Source organism: Acromyrmex echinatior, chromosome 10 (genome assembly GCF_024713525.1).
Source record: "Acromyrmex echinatior isolate Ae372 chromosome 10, ASM2471352v2, whole genome shotgun sequence".
NCBI lineage: Eukaryota > Metazoa > Arthropoda > Insecta > Hymenoptera > Formicidae > Acromyrmex > Acromyrmex echinatior.
The window spans coordinates 6167404-6190299 of record NC_141861.1 but is presented as its reverse complement, the minus strand read 5'-3'; the positions used below and the strand labels follow the sequence as shown (position 1 = coordinate 6190299).

At 30.1% G+C, this 22896-nt stretch overlaps 3 protein-coding genes across 12 annotated transcripts in view; 2 read left to right on the top strand and 1 right to left on the bottom strand.

The window, feature by feature from the left end:
- LOC105150439 (uncharacterized) overlaps positions 1-22896 on the bottom strand; it is a 364524-nt gene that overhangs the window by 162218 nt on the left and 179410 nt on the right. The window contains exon 1 of one of the 6 annotated variants that reach the window (XM_087410157.1): positions 10350-10434. The exons of 4 other annotated variants lie outside the window; for them this stretch is intronic. The gene's annotated coding sequence lies outside the window, so the exon portion shown is untranslated. Of the gene's footprint in view, positions 1-1934; positions 2021-10349; positions 10435-22896 lie in introns of those variants that run through there. One more of the 6 variants, XM_087410158.1, reaches the window with a different exon arrangement.
- On the top strand, positions 2431-10153 carry LOC105152124 (odorant receptor 49a-like). Of its 3 annotated transcripts, none has more exons than XM_087410159.1 (7): positions 2431-2485; positions 3069-3365; positions 3973-4581; positions 4775-4882; positions 4982-5134; positions 7799-7880; positions 8035-10151. In XM_087410159.1, exons 2-6 carry the CDS (start codon positions 3093-3095, stop codon positions 7865-7867), a joined length of 1212 nt encoding a protein of 403 aa, XP_087266285.1. In that variant the 5' UTR covers positions 2431-2485; positions 3069-3092; the 3' UTR covers positions 7868-7880; positions 8035-10151. The 3 variants fall into 3 exon arrangements, with proteins under 3 accessions (XP_087266285.1, XP_087266286.1, XP_087266287.1); XM_087410160.1 differs by lacking the exon at positions 2431-2485 and having other exon boundaries at positions 3093-3220; positions 3299-3365; positions 8035-10152; XM_087410161.1 differs by lacking the exons at positions 2431-2485; positions 4775-4882 and having other exon boundaries at positions 3093-3365; positions 8035-10153.
- On the top strand, positions 10798-14747 carry LOC105152125 (odorant receptor 94a-like). 3 transcript variants are annotated; one of them, XM_087410163.1, is made up of 6 exons: positions 10798-10881; positions 11491-11790; positions 12287-12895; positions 13088-13195; positions 13493-13645; positions 14316-14747. In XM_087410163.1, the coding sequence occupies exons 2-6, from the start codon at positions 11539-11541 to the stop codon at positions 14364-14366; spliced, it is 1173 nt and encodes a 390-aa protein (XP_087266289.1). In that variant the 5' UTR covers positions 10798-10881; positions 11491-11538; the 3' UTR covers positions 14367-14747. The 3 variants fall into 3 exon arrangements, 2 of the variants coding, with proteins under 2 accessions (XP_087266289.1, XP_087266288.1); XR_846907.2 differs by lacking the exon at positions 10798-10881 and having other exon boundaries at positions 10901-11790; positions 14316-14418; positions 14572-14747; XM_087410162.1 differs by lacking the exon at positions 10798-10881 and having other exon boundaries at positions 11385-11790.

Here is a 22896-nt window from a genome sequence, read left to right as displayed (position 1 = left end):
ATGATAACATAAGCATGATGTAATGGTACAAAATATCGTGTGTAATCATATCGAAGATTCGTCGTTGATTAATCAGGAGACACGGTAGTGTCTCACGCTAAGACCAAGCGCATTTATATTTCATGTATACGCGCATTATGACTGTGGACAGAAATACGATGACAGATTTCGGAGCAAGATTAATATACCGGAGGAAAGTAAGTGCGCAAAAATACTATACTAGATATTAATAAACTAGATTTTGATTAAAAATACGGAACAGTTAATTTTCTCCACGTGCATATTGTGACGCAAAGTCTGAATGTGTGAAACTATATTATATCATTTTCTAAGATACGTAATTGTCGTTGTCGTGTTTCTCGCTTTCGCCAAATATCATCGTAATGCGTCTGCGGAAATGGGAGAAGATACACGCAGAGAGAAGATATGCACACTGCGCATCTCCTCTACTCAATTCTCACGTGACTCTCGTCTCGAATTTGGTACCACTACTGACACTCTGTAAAGGCGAATGACATTATAAATGTTTTCCAGAAAAAGAACAGTGTAACAAAATGATGATAAATATTATTTACATTCTTGTTATTCACTAATGGTAAACAAAAAAAAAAGAAAAATGAAATGATTTACTATGTTTTACTGTATCCTTGTTGACAACGTCTTACAACTAAATATATATATTACATACACATTTGAATATACATACGACTACTGATCAAAATCGTTTCAGATATAAGTTCAGTATATAAATTTTATACAAAATCTCTATTCTTAATATTTCGTACCGATCGGTTTCTTTGTTTTGTTTTAATTTTTAGTTATTAGTTTTTGATTAGGTTTTGATGAAGAGATCAATAAAAGGAAACTCTTAGTACCTATCTATTGTATATTATTACTATTGTGTAAGAATATCAAAAGATTATTATTGAGAGACTTCGTTTGCAAGCAAAGATTAGTATTCTTTACATCAATTCGTTCTATTATTTTGAGCTTAAAACTGTTCTTAAAAATATTTAGTCAGGTTACAAAATCTTCGATAATTCTCTGCAAGATGAAGAGCGCCTACAAAATACTGTATCTACTAATTTCTTTTATAGTACATCTTGAAATGCCATTATAAATAGTAATGCCACAGTAGTAGTATCACTTTATTAAATTAACAAGCAATTTAACAATCCTTTTGATGCTAGTAAGCATTTTTAAAGAATATTAATAATCAGATGTAAGATTATAAGAATCTTAAAACTTGCGAATAATTTATTGCGAAAAATATTGCCTCAGCCAAGGTTTGAACATGGAATTTCAGTAATATTATTATTCTGGTTTTGCTCATGATGGCGTTTCAAGACCGAAAAAAATTTCAGCAGTAATATGCAGAACTACATACGTATATAAATTCACACAATATTTAAGCATTATAAAATCCAACTTTGACTGAATGTTTAGAAACAGGAATTTTGGTATTTAATTAAATTTATTCTGATTGATCTAAATTCATATTATATTTACTATTATCATCTTTTAATGCTTAATCAATATTTAAACAAAAGCGTATTACAATTTTATTAGTTATTGCATTTAAAAGACTTTCAAGTGCACTCTCCTAATAATATGTGTAAAGGGAAAATATCGTAAATATCAATGAAAAAAATATCGAGCGCAGGTGCTGAACAGAAATCTCCTTTTTATAAAGATATCTGCTTATATTCTCAAGTTATATAAGCATCAATATATACGTTGTGAACAACGTTTCGATTGATAGCGTAAAAAGCATTGTTTATCTCAAAAATAAAAAATATTGTTGATGTAAAAAAGATAAAATTTATGGAAAATTGTGAAACACTATTGATCAATATGTGCATATGTTTAATAAGATTATTATGTTACACATTAATTCAGCAAAATGTATAACAAAACATATCAATAATACATACAGTAAGATAAAATGTCAAGCATAGATGATTGAATGAAAACTCTTTTATTCCGACTTTTCTCTGCTTATATCCTCACTACTAAAGTGTATGAGTATCAATATTCTTTCGGTGTTGTGCGCATAGCCAACAAAGGTATACTGACAATATTATGATCAATAAAATAGTTTTTCTTAACTCATACAAGAAAAGAGAATCGTAAATCTGTTTTTAATAAGTTAAATAAGAAGAAATAACCCTAATCTTTTAGAAAAAATAACCCTAACATTTTACAATGCAACCTATGCGGTCCCGCGGATCCGTCTTGCTATTCTCTTTGAAGTGCAATTTTCCTTATGTTTATAGTTCATCTATAGGCATAAGAAACCTAAATTATGATCCATTTCAAACAATTTTATCGAATGACATATACAATTGACTACAAAATTAGTCGTTAATTTTTCAAATTCTCGATAGACCTACAATGCGAATAATAAATGAAAAGATACATAAAAGCAATGCTAATGCAAGTTGCAATTCTTCAATAGTTTGGATTTGGCTTGACAAAATAGAAGGTAAATTCTCTTCCTTTAACTTTGCACCATTAAAACCGTCATATTGTACGTATCAAATACTGACAGATATTTCTAGCGATATTTCTTAGTTGAAAGTTTTCTAACATAAAATTTTTTCTTGAACGCAGACATTACGCAGCGCTTAATATAATATACGTATTTATTCAAATTTTGTACAAAGTGACAATTTTTTTAAATTTATCATTTTTTTTTAGACGTTTAAAATATATTATTCTAAATTTCTGTAACAATAAGTGTTATAATAAAATCGTAACGTTATAATGTGACTTGTTATTAGTTATAAAAATAAAAAATGCATTCATCCCAGTTTTTATAAGTACAGAATGTTAACATTATTGGATATATTTCCATTAAAATTATATTTCGATTAAAAAGATGTAATTATTGTAATTATTGTTAAAGCTACCAAAAAAATGGTATTAATAACAAACATATATTAAAAAAATAAAAATCGAAGATATTACTTCTCATTAAGAAAACTCAAATTTCTTCTCTGTTAATTTTGTATTCCAAAACTTAAATTTCTCTAATATTTAAAAAACATTGGGTTTTGTCAATTTAGAGGACATTCCTTTGAGTTATATGTATGCCAGATGCAGGTATTAAGATGATTAATAAACGGTTGAAAGCGTATCGCACGTATCAACGTTTCCTTCGATCTTTGCTTACCATCACTGGGTGTTGGCACATACCAACAAAGTTCGGCAAATCAATGTACTATTGGTCAGTTTGTGTATTATTGTTAATGATTATTTACTCAATGCTAAGCTTGCGTATGATCTATATCGCCAGACATAACATGAGGATCATGATGAAATACGTTAACTTCGTAATATCAGGATTGAGCACCGTTCTCAAGGTACTGTTTATAAGGAAATAGCATTCCATTACATAACAGAACAGATTTAGAAAAATATTTTACATGTATACAATAAAACATTAATAAATTAATTTTTATATAAATTAATATACGCACATTAATATAATTAAAAAAATAAAATATAATGCAATACACAACATAACAAAATATAATTTTACAACATAATAAAATATATGATATAATGTAATATATTGACGCATTAAACTTCAATATATTAAAGAGATTGCAAAATTATATTTTTCAATTAATTTAAAAAATAAATATTACTTAACATATATTTTTATGTACATATATTAACATTTTAAAGAATCAACTCAATTTAGAATTGAACGAAATGAAAATTTAAAACAGAAACAATTTATAAAAAAGAAGCGAGCATAATTAGCTAATCGATTAATTTTTGTTATAAACACTATTTCAATAAATATTATTCTTTTGCAACATCTTTCGAGAAAAAAAAGAGAAATTTTGGTTTAAAATTCAAATATTACAAATTTAAAAGCGTGATGTTAAGATACTACTTTCTAATTAACTGATTTCTGTTTTTTCGCACGGGAAGAAACATGCATTTCTGGTCTTCTTTAAGGTGGCAAGCTTCATAATAAATCGTGAGTCTTTGATAAATTATCATCGGACGCTCAATGATCTTTTTGAGGAGGAGCTTATGCAAAACGAAAAAATCTCGACAATAATATTTTCGTCCCTGCGCACAATATATACTATGGCATATACATATTTCGCCATTCTGGCAGTAATGATGTTTGCATATTATAAGTCTTCGTATATTTGTATCATCCACAATTTTCTCCATTTTCATTCATCTATGAACTGTACTCTACCAATCAGCGGGGGATTCGGATTATTCTCGATCAATTCTGATAATTTTTTATATTATCTACGTTTGTTCTATGAGCCAGGCTTAATGACACTCAGCAGCATAATAACATGCGCTGTCGATAGCACTTTTGGCTTTTATGTTTATCAGTTCAGCTCGGTACTACGCGCCATGATATCCACTCTTATGAATCCTCTGTCCACTGAGAAGTTCTCGGATCTCCTGAAAACGTGCGCAGTAAAACATCAGAAACTACTTCAATGTCGCAACTCGCTGGAACACATCTATGGACCCATCGTCTTTTGGCATGTTGTTACCAATGCCATGCTAATTTGCGTGTCGATATACGACTTCACATCAGTATGTAAACATTAATGCAAAATATATAGATGTTTTTATTTTGTTATCCAATCCACTGTGCTATGTACAGTCGTAACCTGTTATAAAATATAGAATCAAAGGTTACGTTGTGCTTGAAAGTTTTTCACTCCACTAATGGTATTACTTTACACAAATAGTCACTGACATAATATTAATTAAACATTTGCAATAGTTATCGGTCTTTAATTTTCGAAACCTATCTTCAACTGTGATATACGCTGCAATAAAACTACTTCAAACATATATGTACGCATGGTATGGCACTTTTCTCACAAATGCAGTAAGTTTTTATAATCTAGTTTTTATGATCTTCTAGTTTTTATAATCTTCTTAAAAACAATTATTATAATTCAAAATTGATCATTTTGGATACATTTAGGGTGAGGATTTTCGTAATGGAATATACTTCAGCAAATGGCCCAATTCAAATCTCGATCGTCATGTAAGAACAAATATTATTCTGATGATGATACAGAAACCAATGACTGTTAACGCAATTTTTTCTCCCATAGATGTAATCATGTTTATCAATGTAAATATTTAAATTATATTTCAATTTATATAAAAAAATCATACAAAAAATTTTCATTTCCTGAATTTTTTGGTCGCTGAATACGAATTTAATTTTCAAATCTCTGCTTTGCTCTAATACGTCACAATTTTGAGAAATTTTCAATTGTGAAAAGATTTTTGACATGTATGTATTATAGAAATAAACCTTTAAAGTAGTTTTGAAAAAATATATATACATATTTTTTTAAATAATTGACATTTTCTGAGATATTGCGCGGATCGAGCAAATGCTTTCAAGAAACCGGTTTCTAACTTATTATGTCAGGATTCTTAAGATAAGTTGGATAAGCGAAATGATATAAATTTTAGCTATTACAATTGGTCTACATACATGATACTCGTTATAAGCACTTGGATTATATACATAAAAAAATCAATATTATTTTAAAACGGTTTTTCTTAAAATTACAATATATTTACAAAATTGTGGAGAAACTCTCCCGAAGAAACGACTTGATACTTTGTACATTTATTACGGATACTTTTTTTTGCAGTTTGTAAACTAGAATTTGTTTATATTTATCAATTATATAATCCATATAGAAAATGCTCAAAAAATGTTGAAAACATGACTTTCGCCTTACTGCCACTTTGTTAAATTTCTATATTTAATATTTTAACTCAAATACTGATTTAATGACTGCGTACCAATGCAGAATACAGATGAAAAAGAGTGAAATATTTTAATTACTGAACTGCCAGGAACATTTCTTGCAATTTTTATGTTATTCTTGATGCGCAAAATTTAATAATACAGGAGAGAAGAATAAAAGAGTGGGATGTATCATTTTACCTCTAAAACTTATAACACAAAACTTTCCATTAAAAGAAATAAAAATTATCTTAATCAGTTGTCTAATTTATTCGCAATTTACTTTAAAAAAATCAACTTTTACATCTTTGAATGAGGGAGATTCTTTGAGAATGTCAGGATTTGTGGAATTTTCAGCTTTCGAAAGGAATTTTTTGTGTCGGCTATGATTAATAAAATATTCATAGTTAAATATGGGATTTTTTTTAAAAAACTGCGAATTAGATCATTGACCATTTATCAAATAACTTTCAATTAAAATTCAAACCTAAGGGTTTTTTTTTAGATCGCTTTTAGGTCACTGAATACAAATTCAAAATTTAATATGGATATCAAAACATAAAAATCTGATTATTGCAAAAATTTTTTGCATAAAGTCTTTCATTATTTTGAATTTGTCAATTTTGACATCGAATTCAACGATTTAGAAAACTCTTAAAAAATTAACTTAATAAGTAACTTAATTCATCTCTTTCTCTCTATCTCTCCAGTAATATAAACTTTATATAGTTAACCACATAATATCTAATAATAGATGATACATAAACATATTTAATTTTGATTACAATAAAAATTCTAGTTCATCGCCATATAATACTGGAAGGAGAATGCAGTGAAATTTCTTTGATTTGTCATCTTGACAGACCTAGAGAGAAAAAATATATAGGAATGGAATTCTCCTACTATTATTCTATGTCGAATTTTGTTATAAAAGAGAGAAAGAGAGAGAACAGTAGTGTATTTTATCCATACATTAGTCAATCTCTTTCTAGGCCTGTCAAAATGGTTTCAATGTTATGCTCCGTCCGTTATATATCAATATATACATTACATGTCGAAACAATAATATGATAAAATATATGCAAAATACTTTTTTATAATTTTAATTAGAACAAATTTCAAATGTCAAAATTATGATATGATGGAGCAATTTAGAAACTTCTAAATTACATAAATAGATAAATTTAGAAAATATCAGTAAGAATATCAGATAAGAATCTCTTGTAAGCGGCTCAAACAAATTTTGAAGGAAGAAATGATGTACACAAAATGATGTAATTAAATAATATTAAAAAAAAATAATTGTTAATAAATTTTTTTCAATTTTTAAAAATAATTATTTCATAAAAATATTATTAACATGGATGAGGTGTATAAATTTATAAGTAATTTTATAGTAAAACTTTTATATAAAACATTTTTTTTATTTCTTAAATAGTTCTTGAAATACAATGAAAAAGTTGAAAACCGTTTTACATATAAGGGATGATTTCAAATCTTAAAATCGTTTTTTAGCAGTAACTGACATTCTTTAAATTTATCTATTTATGTAATATATGTATGTGAATGTGTATATATATATATATATATATATATATATATATATATATATATATAAGCTTGTGACTTTTTAATCATTTTTAGTTTTATCACTGTTATTACTTTAAAATAACACATCTATATTTTAATTTTACAAAAATAAAGATTCAAAACATAGAAAAATACAAATTCCAAAAAATTTGAATAATATTCTATAAAACAATGAAAATTATTTTTAAAATATAGGATGATCTGTGTATTATAGAATTTCTGCAAAATAAAGAAATAAAGAACTAGATTTTTAATGTTATTATTACGTCAATTAGAAGATTATTTTATCTGTGAAATTGATTTCTTCGAATTTTTATTAATTCTTTTTTGCAAAGTTTAGAAAAGTGTCTACATTGGTAATATTTATAATATTAATAATATTTACATTTGCATATTTTTCTTATATTAATATAATTCTAATTATTTTGCTTTCTTTAATAGATGGTGAATGCTGCAATATCCTATTTTTTTCTATTTAAATCTATTAATATATGGAATAAAGATGGATAGAAATAGATGTTACGTAAGTTTTACAAACACGAATAATTCGTAAAATCATAAAGTTATTATTGTGTTATTAATATAATCTTAAAAAATACAACAAATGTAATCTATTAAGATTGATTTTATTATTATAATAATTAATGATTAATCTATATTTAACTCTTTCTTTACAGCACACGTAATCACGAATATGATTCCTTCCTCTGCATGAAGAAGTCTACCGTACACTTGGCATAGACAGAATGAAACGTGTGAATAGATAGTGTCATAAAGTGTAGATAAAAAAATTAAAATGTGAATACAGATAGTGTCATAAAGTGTAGATAAAAAAATAAATAAAGGAATGACCTTATAATAGATAATGTATAACCTTATGAGCTTGAGATTGGAGATTAAAGATTGAAATTTGACCAATGGAGACACAGGAATTTTAACTTCTATATATATTGTTTTGTGATTGATCAAATTTTAATCTTTCAATTTTCAATTTTAATCTTCAATACGTAATCTAATTCTGGTTTTAGCGATATTGCTTATTTCGAGTGCGTTCCGGATTATACATGAAGTGCAGAATGTATCATTTTATCTTTTTTTATTATTCGGTGAACAACAGAAACAAATAATATATCATGCGTTTCATTCATAACTCGGAACGCATCTTTCGTTTCCGGGCAAGGCGTGAGAGTTTTATGAATACAGTCTTTCGAGAGAGTTTGACTGAGAAGATATAGAGTCGTTCTGACGAACAGACGATCCGATACGTCCGAGTATCTCTATACGTGAAATAAAGATCTTAATTATTTATACGTATGACTGAGAATATATCCCTTATATTTTAAAATGTTTTTATTTTTTGTCTATGAGCGGAGATATTGCTCAAAGTTTGAATGTGTGAAACTTTATTCTTTTTTTTAAATACGTCATCGTTATCGTCAACGCCGCCGTAGAGTGGAGGAAATATCCTTTTGGAATTTTTGGCGCAAAAAGCACTAGAATGATAATGGCATAAGAGGCGCTGGCGATAGTCAGCGAATTACAATTCTTCTTCATCATTCTGCACTTTGTACAATCAGTGATGCACATAAAGATGTTAATTAGTGCATAAAATAAAAACTGTTCATCAAGATTACTTCAGATAAGTTTTATACTAATTCTAAATATTTTATTATACCTAAATCAATTTTATGTATTGTTCTTTATTTTCAGTTATCAGTGATTTGAAAAGACTAATGAGAAGAAATTACCTATACTGTGTAAGAATAGAAAGACTATTATCTCAAGTCTTCGTCTACAAGCTGACAGAGATCGATTTCCTTTACACATTAATTTATACTATAATTCTGTGCATAAAAATACAAAAGTACGATTATAAAATTTTATATTAATTTTCTGGAAGACAAAGAGGTAAACCGATATAAAATGTGAAATATTATATCGTAACCTGATATTTCAATAATATACTTTAAAACATCATTATGAACAGAATCAGAGTAGTATCACTTTATTTAATTAACAAGTAGATATTTAATAGCTTTCTTTTATGCTGAAAAACATCTTTATAATATGTTATTAATAATTAGATAAAAATTTTAAAATCTGTAAATAATTCATTGCAAAAATGATGCCTCAGTCAGGATTTGAATCTGAAATTTCAGTGATATTACTATTTTAATTCTGCTCATGATGGCATTTCAACACCGAAAAAGATTTCAGCGCAGTATGTAAAATCAGATGTATATGAATTTGCATAAAAATATTTAAGTACTAAAATTCTGCTTTGACCAAATAGGAATTTTTGTATTTAATCAGATTTATTTTCAACGGTATAAGTTCGTATTATACTGTTTATTATACTCTTAATGTTTAATCTATATTTAAATAAGATGGTGTTACAACTAATTATTACGTTTATTATAAAATGCAATATTTTATATAAATGTATTATTATATATATAAAAGGGACAATTAGACTTAAGTTGTACATTAATAGTAAGTAAAGGGAAAATATATCAATATCGTAAACATATTAATGAAAGACGTATCGAGCAGGTGATTGAATAGAATCCTTTTTTATAAAGATATATGCTAATATCCTCAAATTATGTATTATCAATATATATGTTGCTAATGATACAACAACAATGTTTCGATTGACAGTATAAACTATTTTGTCTCAGAAATAAAGATAATCGGTAATCTCTTTGTTATAAAAAAGATAAATTAATGAAAAATTGTGATCATCGATCAATATAACGTGTGTACACATATATATTTAATAAGATTATTAAGCTGCACTTAATTCAGCAAAATATATTAGGTGTTGGAATTAATTCGTAGCGTTTTACAAGTGATGGGAAGTACCTTCATTAATGTATTTTTTAATGCTCATGTGAAATAAATAACATTCTTTCATTAAAAAACGCTACGAATTAATTCCAACACCTAATATATTTTTATAAAAAAATATATATCAATAATATATACATACCAGAAAGATAAACTACCAAGTATAGGTGACTGAACAAAATCTCTTTTATTCAGACTTCTACTTGTATCTCTTCACTCTACCAGAGCTCTAAGTGTATAAGTATCAATATCCTTACGGTGCGCATAGTCAACAGGTATACTAACAGCATTATGATCAATAAAATAGCTTTCTTGACTTAAGAAAAGAGAATTGTAAATCTGTCCTTAATAAGTTAAATAAGAAATAACCCTAATCTTGATGCGTTTTGCAGTGCAACCCATACGGTCTGGCGGATCCATCTTTTCATTCTCTTTGAAGTGTAATTTTCCTTATGTTTATAATTCGTCTATAATTCCAAGAAACCTAAATTATATTCCATTTCAAACAATTCTATCGAATGATATATTAAATTGACCACAAAATTAGCCATTAATTTTTCAAATTCTCGACAGACCTACAATGCGAATAACAGTCAATGAAAAGAAATTTGAAAGCAATGATAATACAAGTTACAATCCTTCAACAGTTTGGATTTGACTTGGCAAGATAGAAGGTAAAGTCTCTTCCTTTGACATTGCATGATTAATAGTAAAATCATCGTTTTCTACCTATCACAAACACTGATAGATATTTCCAGAGACATTTGAAAGTCTTCTAACATAAAAATTTTTTCTTGAACATCGCAGACATTATGCAACAGTCAACACAACATACATGTTTATTTAAATTTTATACAAAATAACAGTTTTTAAATTATCATTTTTTTAAACGTTTGAAATAAATTATTCTAAATTTCTGTAACAATAAGGATCGTAAAATTATAATGTTATAATGTAATTTACTATTATTAATTATAAATATAAAGAATACATTCATCTCAGTTTTTATAAACACGCAGGTTCGGAAGTTAACATTATTGGATATGTATATCTAATTATACTTCGAATATGATTAAAGAGATTTAAATGTAATTATTATTATTATTGCAATTATTGTTAAAGCCACAGGAAAAATCAGTATTAATAACAAACATATATTTGAAAAATAAAAATCAAAGATATTTCTTCTTATTAAAAAATTCAAATTTTTTTCTGTGTCAATTTAAACTCCAAAACTTGATATTTCACTGATATTTAAAAAACATTGGGTTTTGTCAATTTAGAGAGCATCCCTTTGAGTTATATGTATACCTGATGCAAGTATTAAGAAGATGATTGATAAACGATTAAAAGCATATCGCACGTATAAACGTTTCTTTCGAACTTTGCTTATCATCAATGGTTGTTGGTATATGCCCACAAAATCCAACAAATTAATGTATTATTGGTCAATTTGTGTGTTCTTATCAATGATTATTTATACAATGATAAGCTTGCATATGAGCTATGTCGTCAGACATAACATAAAGATCATGGTGAAATTCGTTGGAGTAGCCCTATCAGGATTTAGCGCCATTATTAAGGTACTGTCTAGAAGGAAATAGGAATTTTATTATATAAAAAAATAAAATAAGAAAAATATTTTACATGTAATAAAATATAAATAAATTAATTTATAAGAATATTAATATACACACGTAATATGATTAATATGATTAATTCAATGAATCTAACAGATTACAAAATTATATTTTTTAATTAATTTTAAAAATAAATTCTGCTTTACATATTTTATGTACACATATTTACATTTATTAAAGAATAAACTCGATTTAGAATCGAATAAAAGAAAAATTTACAAAAGAAACCATTTGTAAAAAAAGGAATAAGCGTATTTAGCTAACCAATTAATCTTTTTATAAACACCATTTCGGTATATAAATATTACTCTTTTGTACGTTTTTTGAAGATAGGAAGAAATATTGATTTGAAAAATTTGAATATTAAACATACTATGTGTCAATATCTAATTAATTTCTATTTTTCGAATAAGAAATATCATCTCTTGTTTTATTTAAGGTGCTAAGTTTCAAAATAAATCGCGACTCTTTGATAAATTATCATCGGACACTGAATGATCTTTTCAAGGAGGAGCTTATGCAGAATGAAAAAGTGCAGACAGTAATATTTTCGTCTCTGCGTGCAATATCTACTCTAGCATACATATATTTCGTCTTTTTAATAGGAATCATAGTCGCATATTCTAGGTCTTCGTATATTTATATAATTCAAAATCTTCTTTACTTTCATTTACCCACGAACTATACCCTACCACTCAGCAGGGGATTCGGATGGTTCTGGACTGTTCCTGACAATTTTTTATATCATATACATATGTTTTACGAGACAGGTTTAATAACACTCAGTTGCATGATGGCGTGCGGTATCGACAGCGCTTTTGGCTTCTATGTTTATCAGATCAGTTCAACAATACGCGCCATGATGTTCGCTTTCACGAATCCTCTGTCGACTGAGAAGTTTTCGGATCTCTTGAGAACGTGCGCAGTCAAACATCAGAAGCTATTGCAATGTCGTAACACGCTGGAGCACGTTTATGGACCAATCGTCTTTTGGCATATTGTCAGCAATGCTGTGCTTCTTTGTTTTTTGATATACGACTTCATATCAGTACGTAAATACATTAATGTAAAATATTGAGATATTTAATTTTATTATCTAGTCCACTGTGTGCAGTCGTAATCTGTTACAAAATACAGAATCAAAGGCTGCGCACTGCTTGAAAGTTTTTTACTGCGTAAATGGTATTGCATTACACAAATAGTCACTGACATAATATTAATCGTTAAACATTTGCAACAGTTATCGGTCTTTAATCTTGAAAACGTTTCCTCATCTCTGTCATACGCTGGAGTAAAATTGCTTCAAACATTTATGTACACATGGTATGGTACTTTTCTCACAAATGCGGTAAGTTTTTATAATCTACACTGTTAAATCTGTAGTGTCAGATTTAACCTAATGTGAGTCGCCACTGCACCTACTCAATAATATTGTTATATTGTATTAAAACAATAGTTATATTTGCCACTATATAATATCAAATTAATATAATGTAGTGTTAAATTTAATTATCATTTTAAAATAATGATATATTTAGAAGAAGAGTGCGACATACACTAGATTAAATTTGATATTACAGATGTAACGAAGCAGTAAAATAATAAATGTAACTCAAAATTGACTATTCTGGATACATGTATTTAGGGCGAGGAATTTCGTAAAGAAATATACTTTAGCAAATGGCTCAATTCTAATCTCGATTGTCATGTAAGAACGAATGTTATTCTGATGATGATGCAAAAGCCAATGACTATAAATGCAGTTTTTTCTCCCATCAATGTAACTATGTTTACCAATGTAAGTATTTATTACAATACAGTTCAATAAAAAAAAACATCAGAATAAGATTATTTACTTCCTGTAATTTTTGGACGCTGAATATGAATCTCATTTTCAAATTGCTCTATTACGTCACAATTTTGAGAAATTTTCAGTTAATTGAAAAAAGGACTATTTTCATATGTTTTATTATTATAATTACTATGTATGTGCTTCGTATGTCTTAAAAATCTTTATGTACAACTTAAATTTTTTTTCGATAATTTCTATCAACTTGAACTTTTTCTATATTGAACTTAAAATTTTTTTGAGATTGATGTTCAATTATAATAATGTCCAATGGTTGACTCTTTTTGTCAAGCCGAAACCCTATAAAATGGTCAACTTTTTAATAAGACTCCTGATTAATCGTCATAGTCATATCGTGATATTATAAGCGAGAAATAGCACGTTAAAGTTTTTTTCATGCCATTTATATTATAACTAAAGAGAATTTAGATAAAATAAAATGGTGACATATTTTAAAATACTCATTATTTTGTTTTATTATAAATTCTCTCTGTAAAATTGATTTCTTTGAATTTTTATCAATTTTATTTTTTTTGCAAGATTTAAAAAAATTTCTATGTTGGCTAATAATATTTCTTGGTTATTAATCTAATTCTAATGATTTTGCTTTCATTAATAGTTCGTGAATACTACAATGTCCTATTTTTTCCTGTTGCAATCTATGGAATAAGGACAGAGATAAGATGGATAAAAATGTATAACGTTAGAAATGGACACTATATGTACGTTTTATAAATCTCAGCAAATTTGTAAAATCCTTACGTTATCATTTTTTAAATTAATATAATTGAAAAAAATACAATCAACGTAATCTATTAAGATTTATTTTTGTTATTTCAAAATTTAATAATTAATCTTTAACTCTTTCTTTACAGCATATTTGGATGCGAGTATGATTTCTCTGTAAGTAGCAGTCCGCCGCGAATGTGCACTTTGCGTAGAAAGAATGAAATATATGAATAAATAATGTTAGGTAGATAAAGTAAAATGTGTAACTTGATAAAATAATTTTTTAAGTGTTGAATAAAAATCAAATTTAAATAAAAACAAATGTTTCCCTAATTATAAATATTATACTGTCAAACGGAAAAAATATAAAACCACATTTTTAATACATAATTAATCCAATAGAAATTGTTTATACAAATGATAATATCACTAGAGTTAAGTAAATAATAAAGGCAGTAGCACTTTCTGCGAAAGCAAAATATCATGTAATTCAAATTTTCGAGAACTAACTGAAAGTGCGACTTCATGAAAAATTTTTAACCAATAATAGCATTTTGCTGCGCACAAAAAGTCAGAGAAAGTACACACGTACAAGACACACAGTACAGCCCTCCTCTATTCAACTCTCGCGTGGCTTCGTCTCGCACTACTACCCTGGTACTTTGTAAAGATGAGTAACGTTGTGTGTATTTTCTAGCAAGAGCAATGTAACACAATAGTAATGAACATTACGTCTTTGCTATTCGCTAAGAACGTTAAGGATAAAATAAATGATTGTATTACAGTGCATCCATACTGGAAAACGTCCTATAACAATTGTACCTTAATGGTTATCTACTTTCGCTTACGAAACATTGGACCTTCTTCAGTACTTGTCATTAGTATTTCATACAATGACTTTCTCTAATAGCAACATCAACATAATGCAAGACATTATAATAGTACATAATGAGTATGTTCAAGACAACAAAGTCTGTTTACCGAGCGATTAAACATGATTAGTTCTTACTTCTAGTCTAATACATCCAATTAATTACATTCAATCGTTCTCCGAGCAGGTTAGTTACTTCATTTGATTTAAACACGATCAATATCCCAATTATTTTTTGCTACATTTTGGTGCATTTAAAAGTTATGTTTATACAAAGTAAAAATCTATTGAGAGCGAAACTTCTCCGTAATAATATCAGACAAAATGATAGATTTGTAAAGTCCAAACTGACTCAATAAAAATAATAAATGGCTTTACAGCAAATGAGCAATAATAAATCTAAGTTTCAATTTATTGTTCAACTTTTTCTAATTTTAAGAAATCGCCAAATGAAGTGTCTAACCTGTTTGCAAAATGATTAAATATAATTAATTGTATCTATTGGAATTTTAATTGTAAGAATTTTTTATAACTTCAATTATAACAAATATCTCAAAATTATAACTTGATGGAGCAATTTAGAATAGAATAGAAACCAGTTTTGTTCTCAGCATCCAAAAACTACAGAAAAACTATAATCTCATAATCTTCTAATATTGCAAAAAAAGTCATTTTTTATTGAAATAAGTATTCGGTCTATCTGACAAGAAATCATCACTGTTTTAATAAGACTTTGTATATACATAAATTACGTAATAGAATTTAGAAAATATTTAGAAAATATCAATTGCGGTGAAAAAAACGATTTTAAGCATTTTTTAAGCAAAGTTAAATAATATTTTTAAAAAATAATTATTTAAAAAAAATTTTCAAAAATTTTTAAAAATAAATATTAAAAAAAATATTTAAAAAAAATATTATAACGTAGATGAGGGTAATTTTATAGTAAAACTTTTGTTTATAAAACATTTTTGATATCATCTGTAGTCGATCTGAGACGCTACTAATATAAATGGTAAGGCGCCAAAATATTTGAACATTCCATATGAAATAATCCCCCCTAAATTAATTCTGTAAAGAATTTATAAATAATACTCTATCGAGCAAAGATATTATAATTATTTAAAAATAAAATCTACGTATTATAGAATTTATCCAAAAAGAAAAAAAAATAAAGAATTACAAGATTTTAAGTTCCAATTATGTCAAATAGAAGATTATTTTATCCGTGAGTTGATTTTTTCGAATATTTTATAAAATTTAGAAAAATCTCTACATTAGCTAATAATATTTACAATTGCTTACTTGTTAATTCTAATTATTTCACTTTCATTAATAGTTCGTGAATACTACAATGTCCTATTTTTTCCTGTTGCAATCTATGGAAAAAAGATGGATAAAGATGGATGCTACGTATATTTAGTAAACGCCGGCAAATTTGTAAAATCATTAGCTTGTCATTGTGTATTAATATAATTTAAAGAAATACAATCAATGCAAATTTATTAAGATTTAATACATGATTAATCTACATTTAACCCTTCTTTTATAGTACATGCAGCAAACCCATGATCTTTTTGTTCGATATGTTCGAACATCACAGTTCGATCATCAGAGAGTTCAATAGATTGTGTGTTTTCGCAATCTTTTTGGCGTCATTACCGAGATGTATAATGAGTATCCGTGTGGTATCGAGTTGTGCTACGGGGTAGCAGAAAAGTGCAAATGGGTTTGCGAAAAATACAGTAAGTAGAAAGGGGAGAACAAGAAGAGAAAAAAGAGTGACAGGGAACGCTCAAGAAAGTCGAAAAAGAGAGGAATTCCATTGGGGAGAGAACGTCCGGCGCAGTAAAGAATTCTCTGCCGCTGCTCGCTTTTCCCATGCGACGATAAGACAGCGCAATAAATATTCTCCTCTGCAGATCTGCTACCGGCGATCTCGCGCGCGAGATAGATGCGGAGTTTGGAGAAATAAAGCCGACTCTGACGGTGGCGCGACGCAGATGACCCGAATTGATTTCGTATCGCGACGCCTTCCGCGCCTTGGTGGCTCTTACCGTTGCTTAAAAGTCAAGCGACGAACATACGTGCCCAGTTGTATCATTTGGAGATTGTGGAAATTCAATTACACGGTCTTCTTTCCCCTCTTTTTGTTTTCAAACCTCGTTCTACTGTCTCGTTAGTTGATTTCACGGGACGACAAAGCGGAAGGAACAGGGAAATACCGGCTTGACGATAAGCTCGACGATAAGTAGAGGAATTCGGGAAAATTTCTAAATGGAATTTCTGATAAAGACGGAAGCGGGCGCAATGCAGACGGTATAACCTAGGGCAAGTACGCCCCAGCCGAAGAGCGAAATCATACTTTTCGGTATTGCTAAAACTATTTCAAGAACGTGGTGTAGAATAACGGCTCTGCACTTTTTAAACAATTTCAATAATCTCAAAAAGTGACCTAGGAAAAGAATCTCTCTGTACAGATAGATTTGAAACCATTTTTTAATTGCAAAAACTTTTTTAACATAAACAAATTTTTTGAGAACCCCAATTTTAATGTGAGTATTATAAAATTCTCATTGGCAATATAAAATTTTATCCTTCGTCGTGAGTCTTCACAATTTGGATCTTCAAACTTCAGTTCAAATTTTTATATTATTCTGGATCGTATGAAAATCTAAAAAAAAATTCTTTCTCGTGAAAACTTTAACGAGTTTTTACCCTATAGAAGTTGAATTGTATTTCACTTTTATTTATTTTTTTTTTTACAGATTTAACCTACTAAAATTTACAATTAAAAAATCGACTATGCACTCAAAAAAATTTCTGATTGAAAATGGACAAAAAAGATTTTGATCATATCAATCAGAATTCGAGATAGTCAGATATCCAATTATGATGACTGGAATTTTGATTGATCAGAATCTTCTGGTTCGTCCATCTTCAATCAGAAATTTGTGTCAGTGTGTCTTTGAAGTCCAACATTGGTGAAGGTTTAATATAAAAATGTTATCAGTAATTAAACATTTTCCTTTATCAATATTTAAATTTCAAAAATAAAAGTTTTTATTCCATTTTGTCTTTTATAAAATTGATAAAATGTTATGCGGATCTATTATTATTAATGAGGCCTGGACCGTTATTTGTTAGTGGTCAGTATCCTTATCCTTGTGCAATAGTATAATAAATTAAGCCGTGAATACGAATAATCCTGATAATGCATTGTTGTACATTATTGATATTACGACAATGAGTTTCGTGCGTGGGAAATACCGCCATCGGCAAATGGGTTGCTTCGAGTTCGTATAATCCCGCGTATTATGAGAGCAGTGCATATTATAGTGCAGAATTTGCGGCTATTTTCTGATCTAAAGCGCTGTTTAATACGAATTGACTTTACTACTGCATTGATTACAAACTTTAGTCGATACACACCGCACTAGTACAGTTCATATATTAATGTACATTACATAGATCTAGTAGATAAATGAAAATTAATAGAGCGTACGTTAAAATGTAACATTTAAGAGAACAGGTAATATATTTTTTTAAGTATAAAATACCATGCGATAAAAAATATTTTTTAAAACAACAAGACAATGTTTCTTATCCGTTTAAAAATCACTTTAGTCTTTTACGTGTCACTTCGCTATTTTAAAGGTCATAAGGTTGTGTTATGGTCCGCGAAATATATGTGGACACCAGACAAATATTCCGACAGAGATAATTCCATCAAAGTAACACGCTGGCGCTCGCGAATTAAATTGCCTGCGTATATTTGCCTACAATGGCGCCGACTCAGCGAGGGCATGAGGAAATTTTCGTTTTATAATGACGCAATTAAAGCATAATGCAGCGACGCGCGTATCACATTACGCAAATGCCACGGGTGGATGTCCTGACAGGTGAAAGACGGGGGAGGGGTACGATAAAGGGGTGCAGCGCAGCACCGAGTGCGAGCTTAGCGGGTATATAAGTGTACACCCATGTGCATAGCCGGTGCTATAAAGAGAACACGCGGGGATTAAAGTGGAAGGTTCGTTGAAAATTAACCGTAAACTCAATTAATCCTGAAAGCGACGGCGTCGTGCTCGCGTACATTAGTGCAGGCATTACTAAAAAGAAGTTGTGTTTTCGAATCAGTAGTAGTTAGTGCGACAAACTAAAAATCTTAAACCGATAATGATACGGCCATGCTCTTGCTATTATTACTTTTCCCATTGCGAATATGTGATAGAGGATATGATTTTTTTTTCGACAATGTCTGATAATAGTTGAATCAAACGCTAAATAAACTCAACAATAGTCTACAAATTGTTCTTTTTCTGCAGTATCATATTAGCATAATTTAAATAAAGCATCGCATAGGATTGAATAAAAGGATACATTCTTTTAAAGGAGAAGCAAATTATGATGCTGTTTATTGCTTGATTTCAAACGTCGAGCTATACTCTTAGTTATAAACACGACAGTCATTGTATAAAAATAAAGTAAAGATAGAAATGCTCCTTGAAACGTATCTTGTGATAAAGATTTAATGAAACGCGCGGCATGAGATAAGAAAGAAACAAAGATGCAATATCTTTTTCGAGTGATTTAAACATTGAAATGTCCGACTTGGAAGGGAGTAGAATCGACAGTAACCAAACAGAATTGTTGGAAGCGTTTCTCATATTTTATTAGCAGCCTTGCCGCGCTCTACGGCTCTTTTTACATGCCGGTGCATTTTTAACAGGTATGACTTTATAAATACAAAACTGTGAGTGTGCTGCAATTCAAGGGGCGAATACCGTTGCCGCGTTCTCTATGACAGCCGCTATCGCGAGAGTAATATTTAAGCGATGAATATGGGAGAGGCGAGGCGACGGTGTGCAATAATGATCAGGAAATACGATGCCGTGGTATCGTTGAAACACGCACCTGTTCAATTCCCTGTGTAAGCTACGCAGTGTCTAGATCGCTTATTATCTCATAAGGGGATCGTCTTTTAAGTACGTCGTTGTTTAACCTTTATCTGGATAACTAGAACCCGGATGCTTTGATATAGGTATATGAGTAGAGTTGATGCAAACAAACCGGATACTTTGTCGACTATACTTGGATCGATTTCATAAAGAATTCATATCACACATAAGAATTTATTTTTTATTACAAAACGGTAATAGGGTTTTACTTAGATTTTATTAGGTTTGCATGTATAATTAAATATCATTTTGATTATACTTGATTTCCTTAATTATTTGATATATTCAATTCACTTATAGATAAGTATCGTATAAAATATAGTCATATTTTAATATTACTAATATTTTAATATTATTAAAGTATTGTAATTGTAACAAAATTTTACAAGCTGCAATAATATTTAATGAGACATTTATATTTGTGTAATACATAAAAATATAAAAAGTCATCTTTAAAAACCAGCGAAATTGTTTGTACAATTCCTAAAAATTTCGTGAGGACAAAAGTAGAAATTTTTACAAATTTCCATTTGTCAAAAATCTTTTATTAATTTCATTTATTAAATATTTCAACAAAAATTCCTTTTCTTTTGAATTTAAAACACGAGCCTAGTTATTGCTTAACTAACGATGCATGTTTGGCCTGAGATAATTAGCATGCATAACGTTGTACAAGCGACGATACATCGCATATGAAACTATTGTCTGCTGTCGATTGCTTGCTAATATCATCTGCTAAAGGATCAATGTTAACGACCATGCATGTAATATATCGGATTCCCATTATAATCAGAGAGTAAGATCGACTACAGCATTGCAAACGTCAACTAGGTTGATTGATAAGATAGTCACGTAATATCGTACAATTATATTCACCTGTCGCTATTGCCGGCGAGAATAAATCAATGCAAGTAATTGCGCGATAATATGTTAGAAAAAGTAAAATGAAGGTGGTGTGCAAGTTCTTAACCACATCAAATACACGATATCAGTCATAAAAACGATGGGAACTCGCATGTAAAATTTTGAAAAGAAATAATTTCATTACATAAAACACTGTGATGATGACAAGTCTAATTATATGAAACTACTGTAATAATCAACACTCCAAAAACGGATTTAATTAAAACGAAAGAGCATTTGCGCATTTAATTCATACACTCTGTACACGGTGCTAAATTATAACGCGAAGGTAGCGTAGCGGTGTACGACGTAAATTTACTCTCGGCGGAAACACCCCATCCCAAATTTTTCGATGGAAACGTGGCAGCGCGGTAGTACATGGTCCTTTAATGGCAAAAGGGAGAGTAGTCCTTTCTGGCCGGTAGCCCGGTAAGTCTACGGGTGTAGCAGTTCGTTAAGCTTGTGGCCGTCTCTGAATGAAGGTAATGGAGTGGGCCGGCCTGGTAATCTAAATTTCTCATGTCGGGGGAGACGTGTAGCCCAGCGACACGGCATATCGCGCCGACGCTCCGCTCTTTTCGTCGCCATCCTGAAGAAAACGCGGCCCTCGACGAGGTCGATCCTCGTCGAGGTCGATCCTCGTCGAGGGATAAGTCTCGCGCGTCGCGCGCGTTCGAATCAGCCGCTCGCAACCGTAATAAAAATTCACGCGGGTCGGCCATCATGCGACCGACACGCACCGCGTATCTTTATGGTGGCCCATAAAGCCGCGTAATTGTGAAATATTGCCGGGCACGGGCGACGGGTTGGTGATGAAAAAAAAAAAAGAAAAAGAAAGAACGAGACGACACGAGAGGAAGCGAAAACGGAGAGGGCAAAGGAAAAGACGCGCGAGCAACTCACCCCCGATGGAAGCCGTCTAAAAATGTCGCTGTCCAACACTGGCACTAAAAAAAAGTCGAATAAATCAAACGGTATTACATGTACAGATAATGTAAGATCGCGACTTAGACGGAGCCAGAAGGAGCAACGCCAAAAGGGATGAACGCAGGAAGAAACGAGCTGAATGAAAGCAAGTCGCGACGGCGCGGTCGTTTACGCGAGTTCCCCTTTAACGAGTCATGGCATGCGATGGCAATGGCGATGGCGACGGCGACGGCGACGGCGACGGCGACGACGACGACGACGGTATAAGCCAGCTGAATTACTACATCTGTTACCGCATTCGCGATGTGCCGCGCCGCATATACGCGAGCCCTCGGGTGATATTCTCGTAATCACTGAGACGAGCATGCCTCTCGATCATCGGAGAACGGCGCCCGGAAAGCTGGAATAGAGAGAAGGGAGAAATTGGTTCGTCAACGCAACGACGACGCGAGGAGCTATTAGAGCGAACGACAGGATTTCACGTCGTTTCCCTACTTCGTACGAAAGATAATCATCGGTCGATATTGCGTGATATAAAACGGCGATAATATGATTTATGGGCCACCAAGAATGTAATCCTGGATTCTCTGCTTGAAGTAGAATTATCTCGATACGTTCTCGGTATCGATCGCACGGAGAGATCCGTATATGATTTAGCAGCTGTTCTCAACATTATTCTCGATGACTGGATTTGCAGGACGTCGATCTGGGATTACGCGCGATTGGAAACGAGGAAGTGAAGAGCAAAAAGGAAAATAGTTCGTCAATGCGCCTTGAAAATTATTCCACAAAACGTCACGTATTTCTAT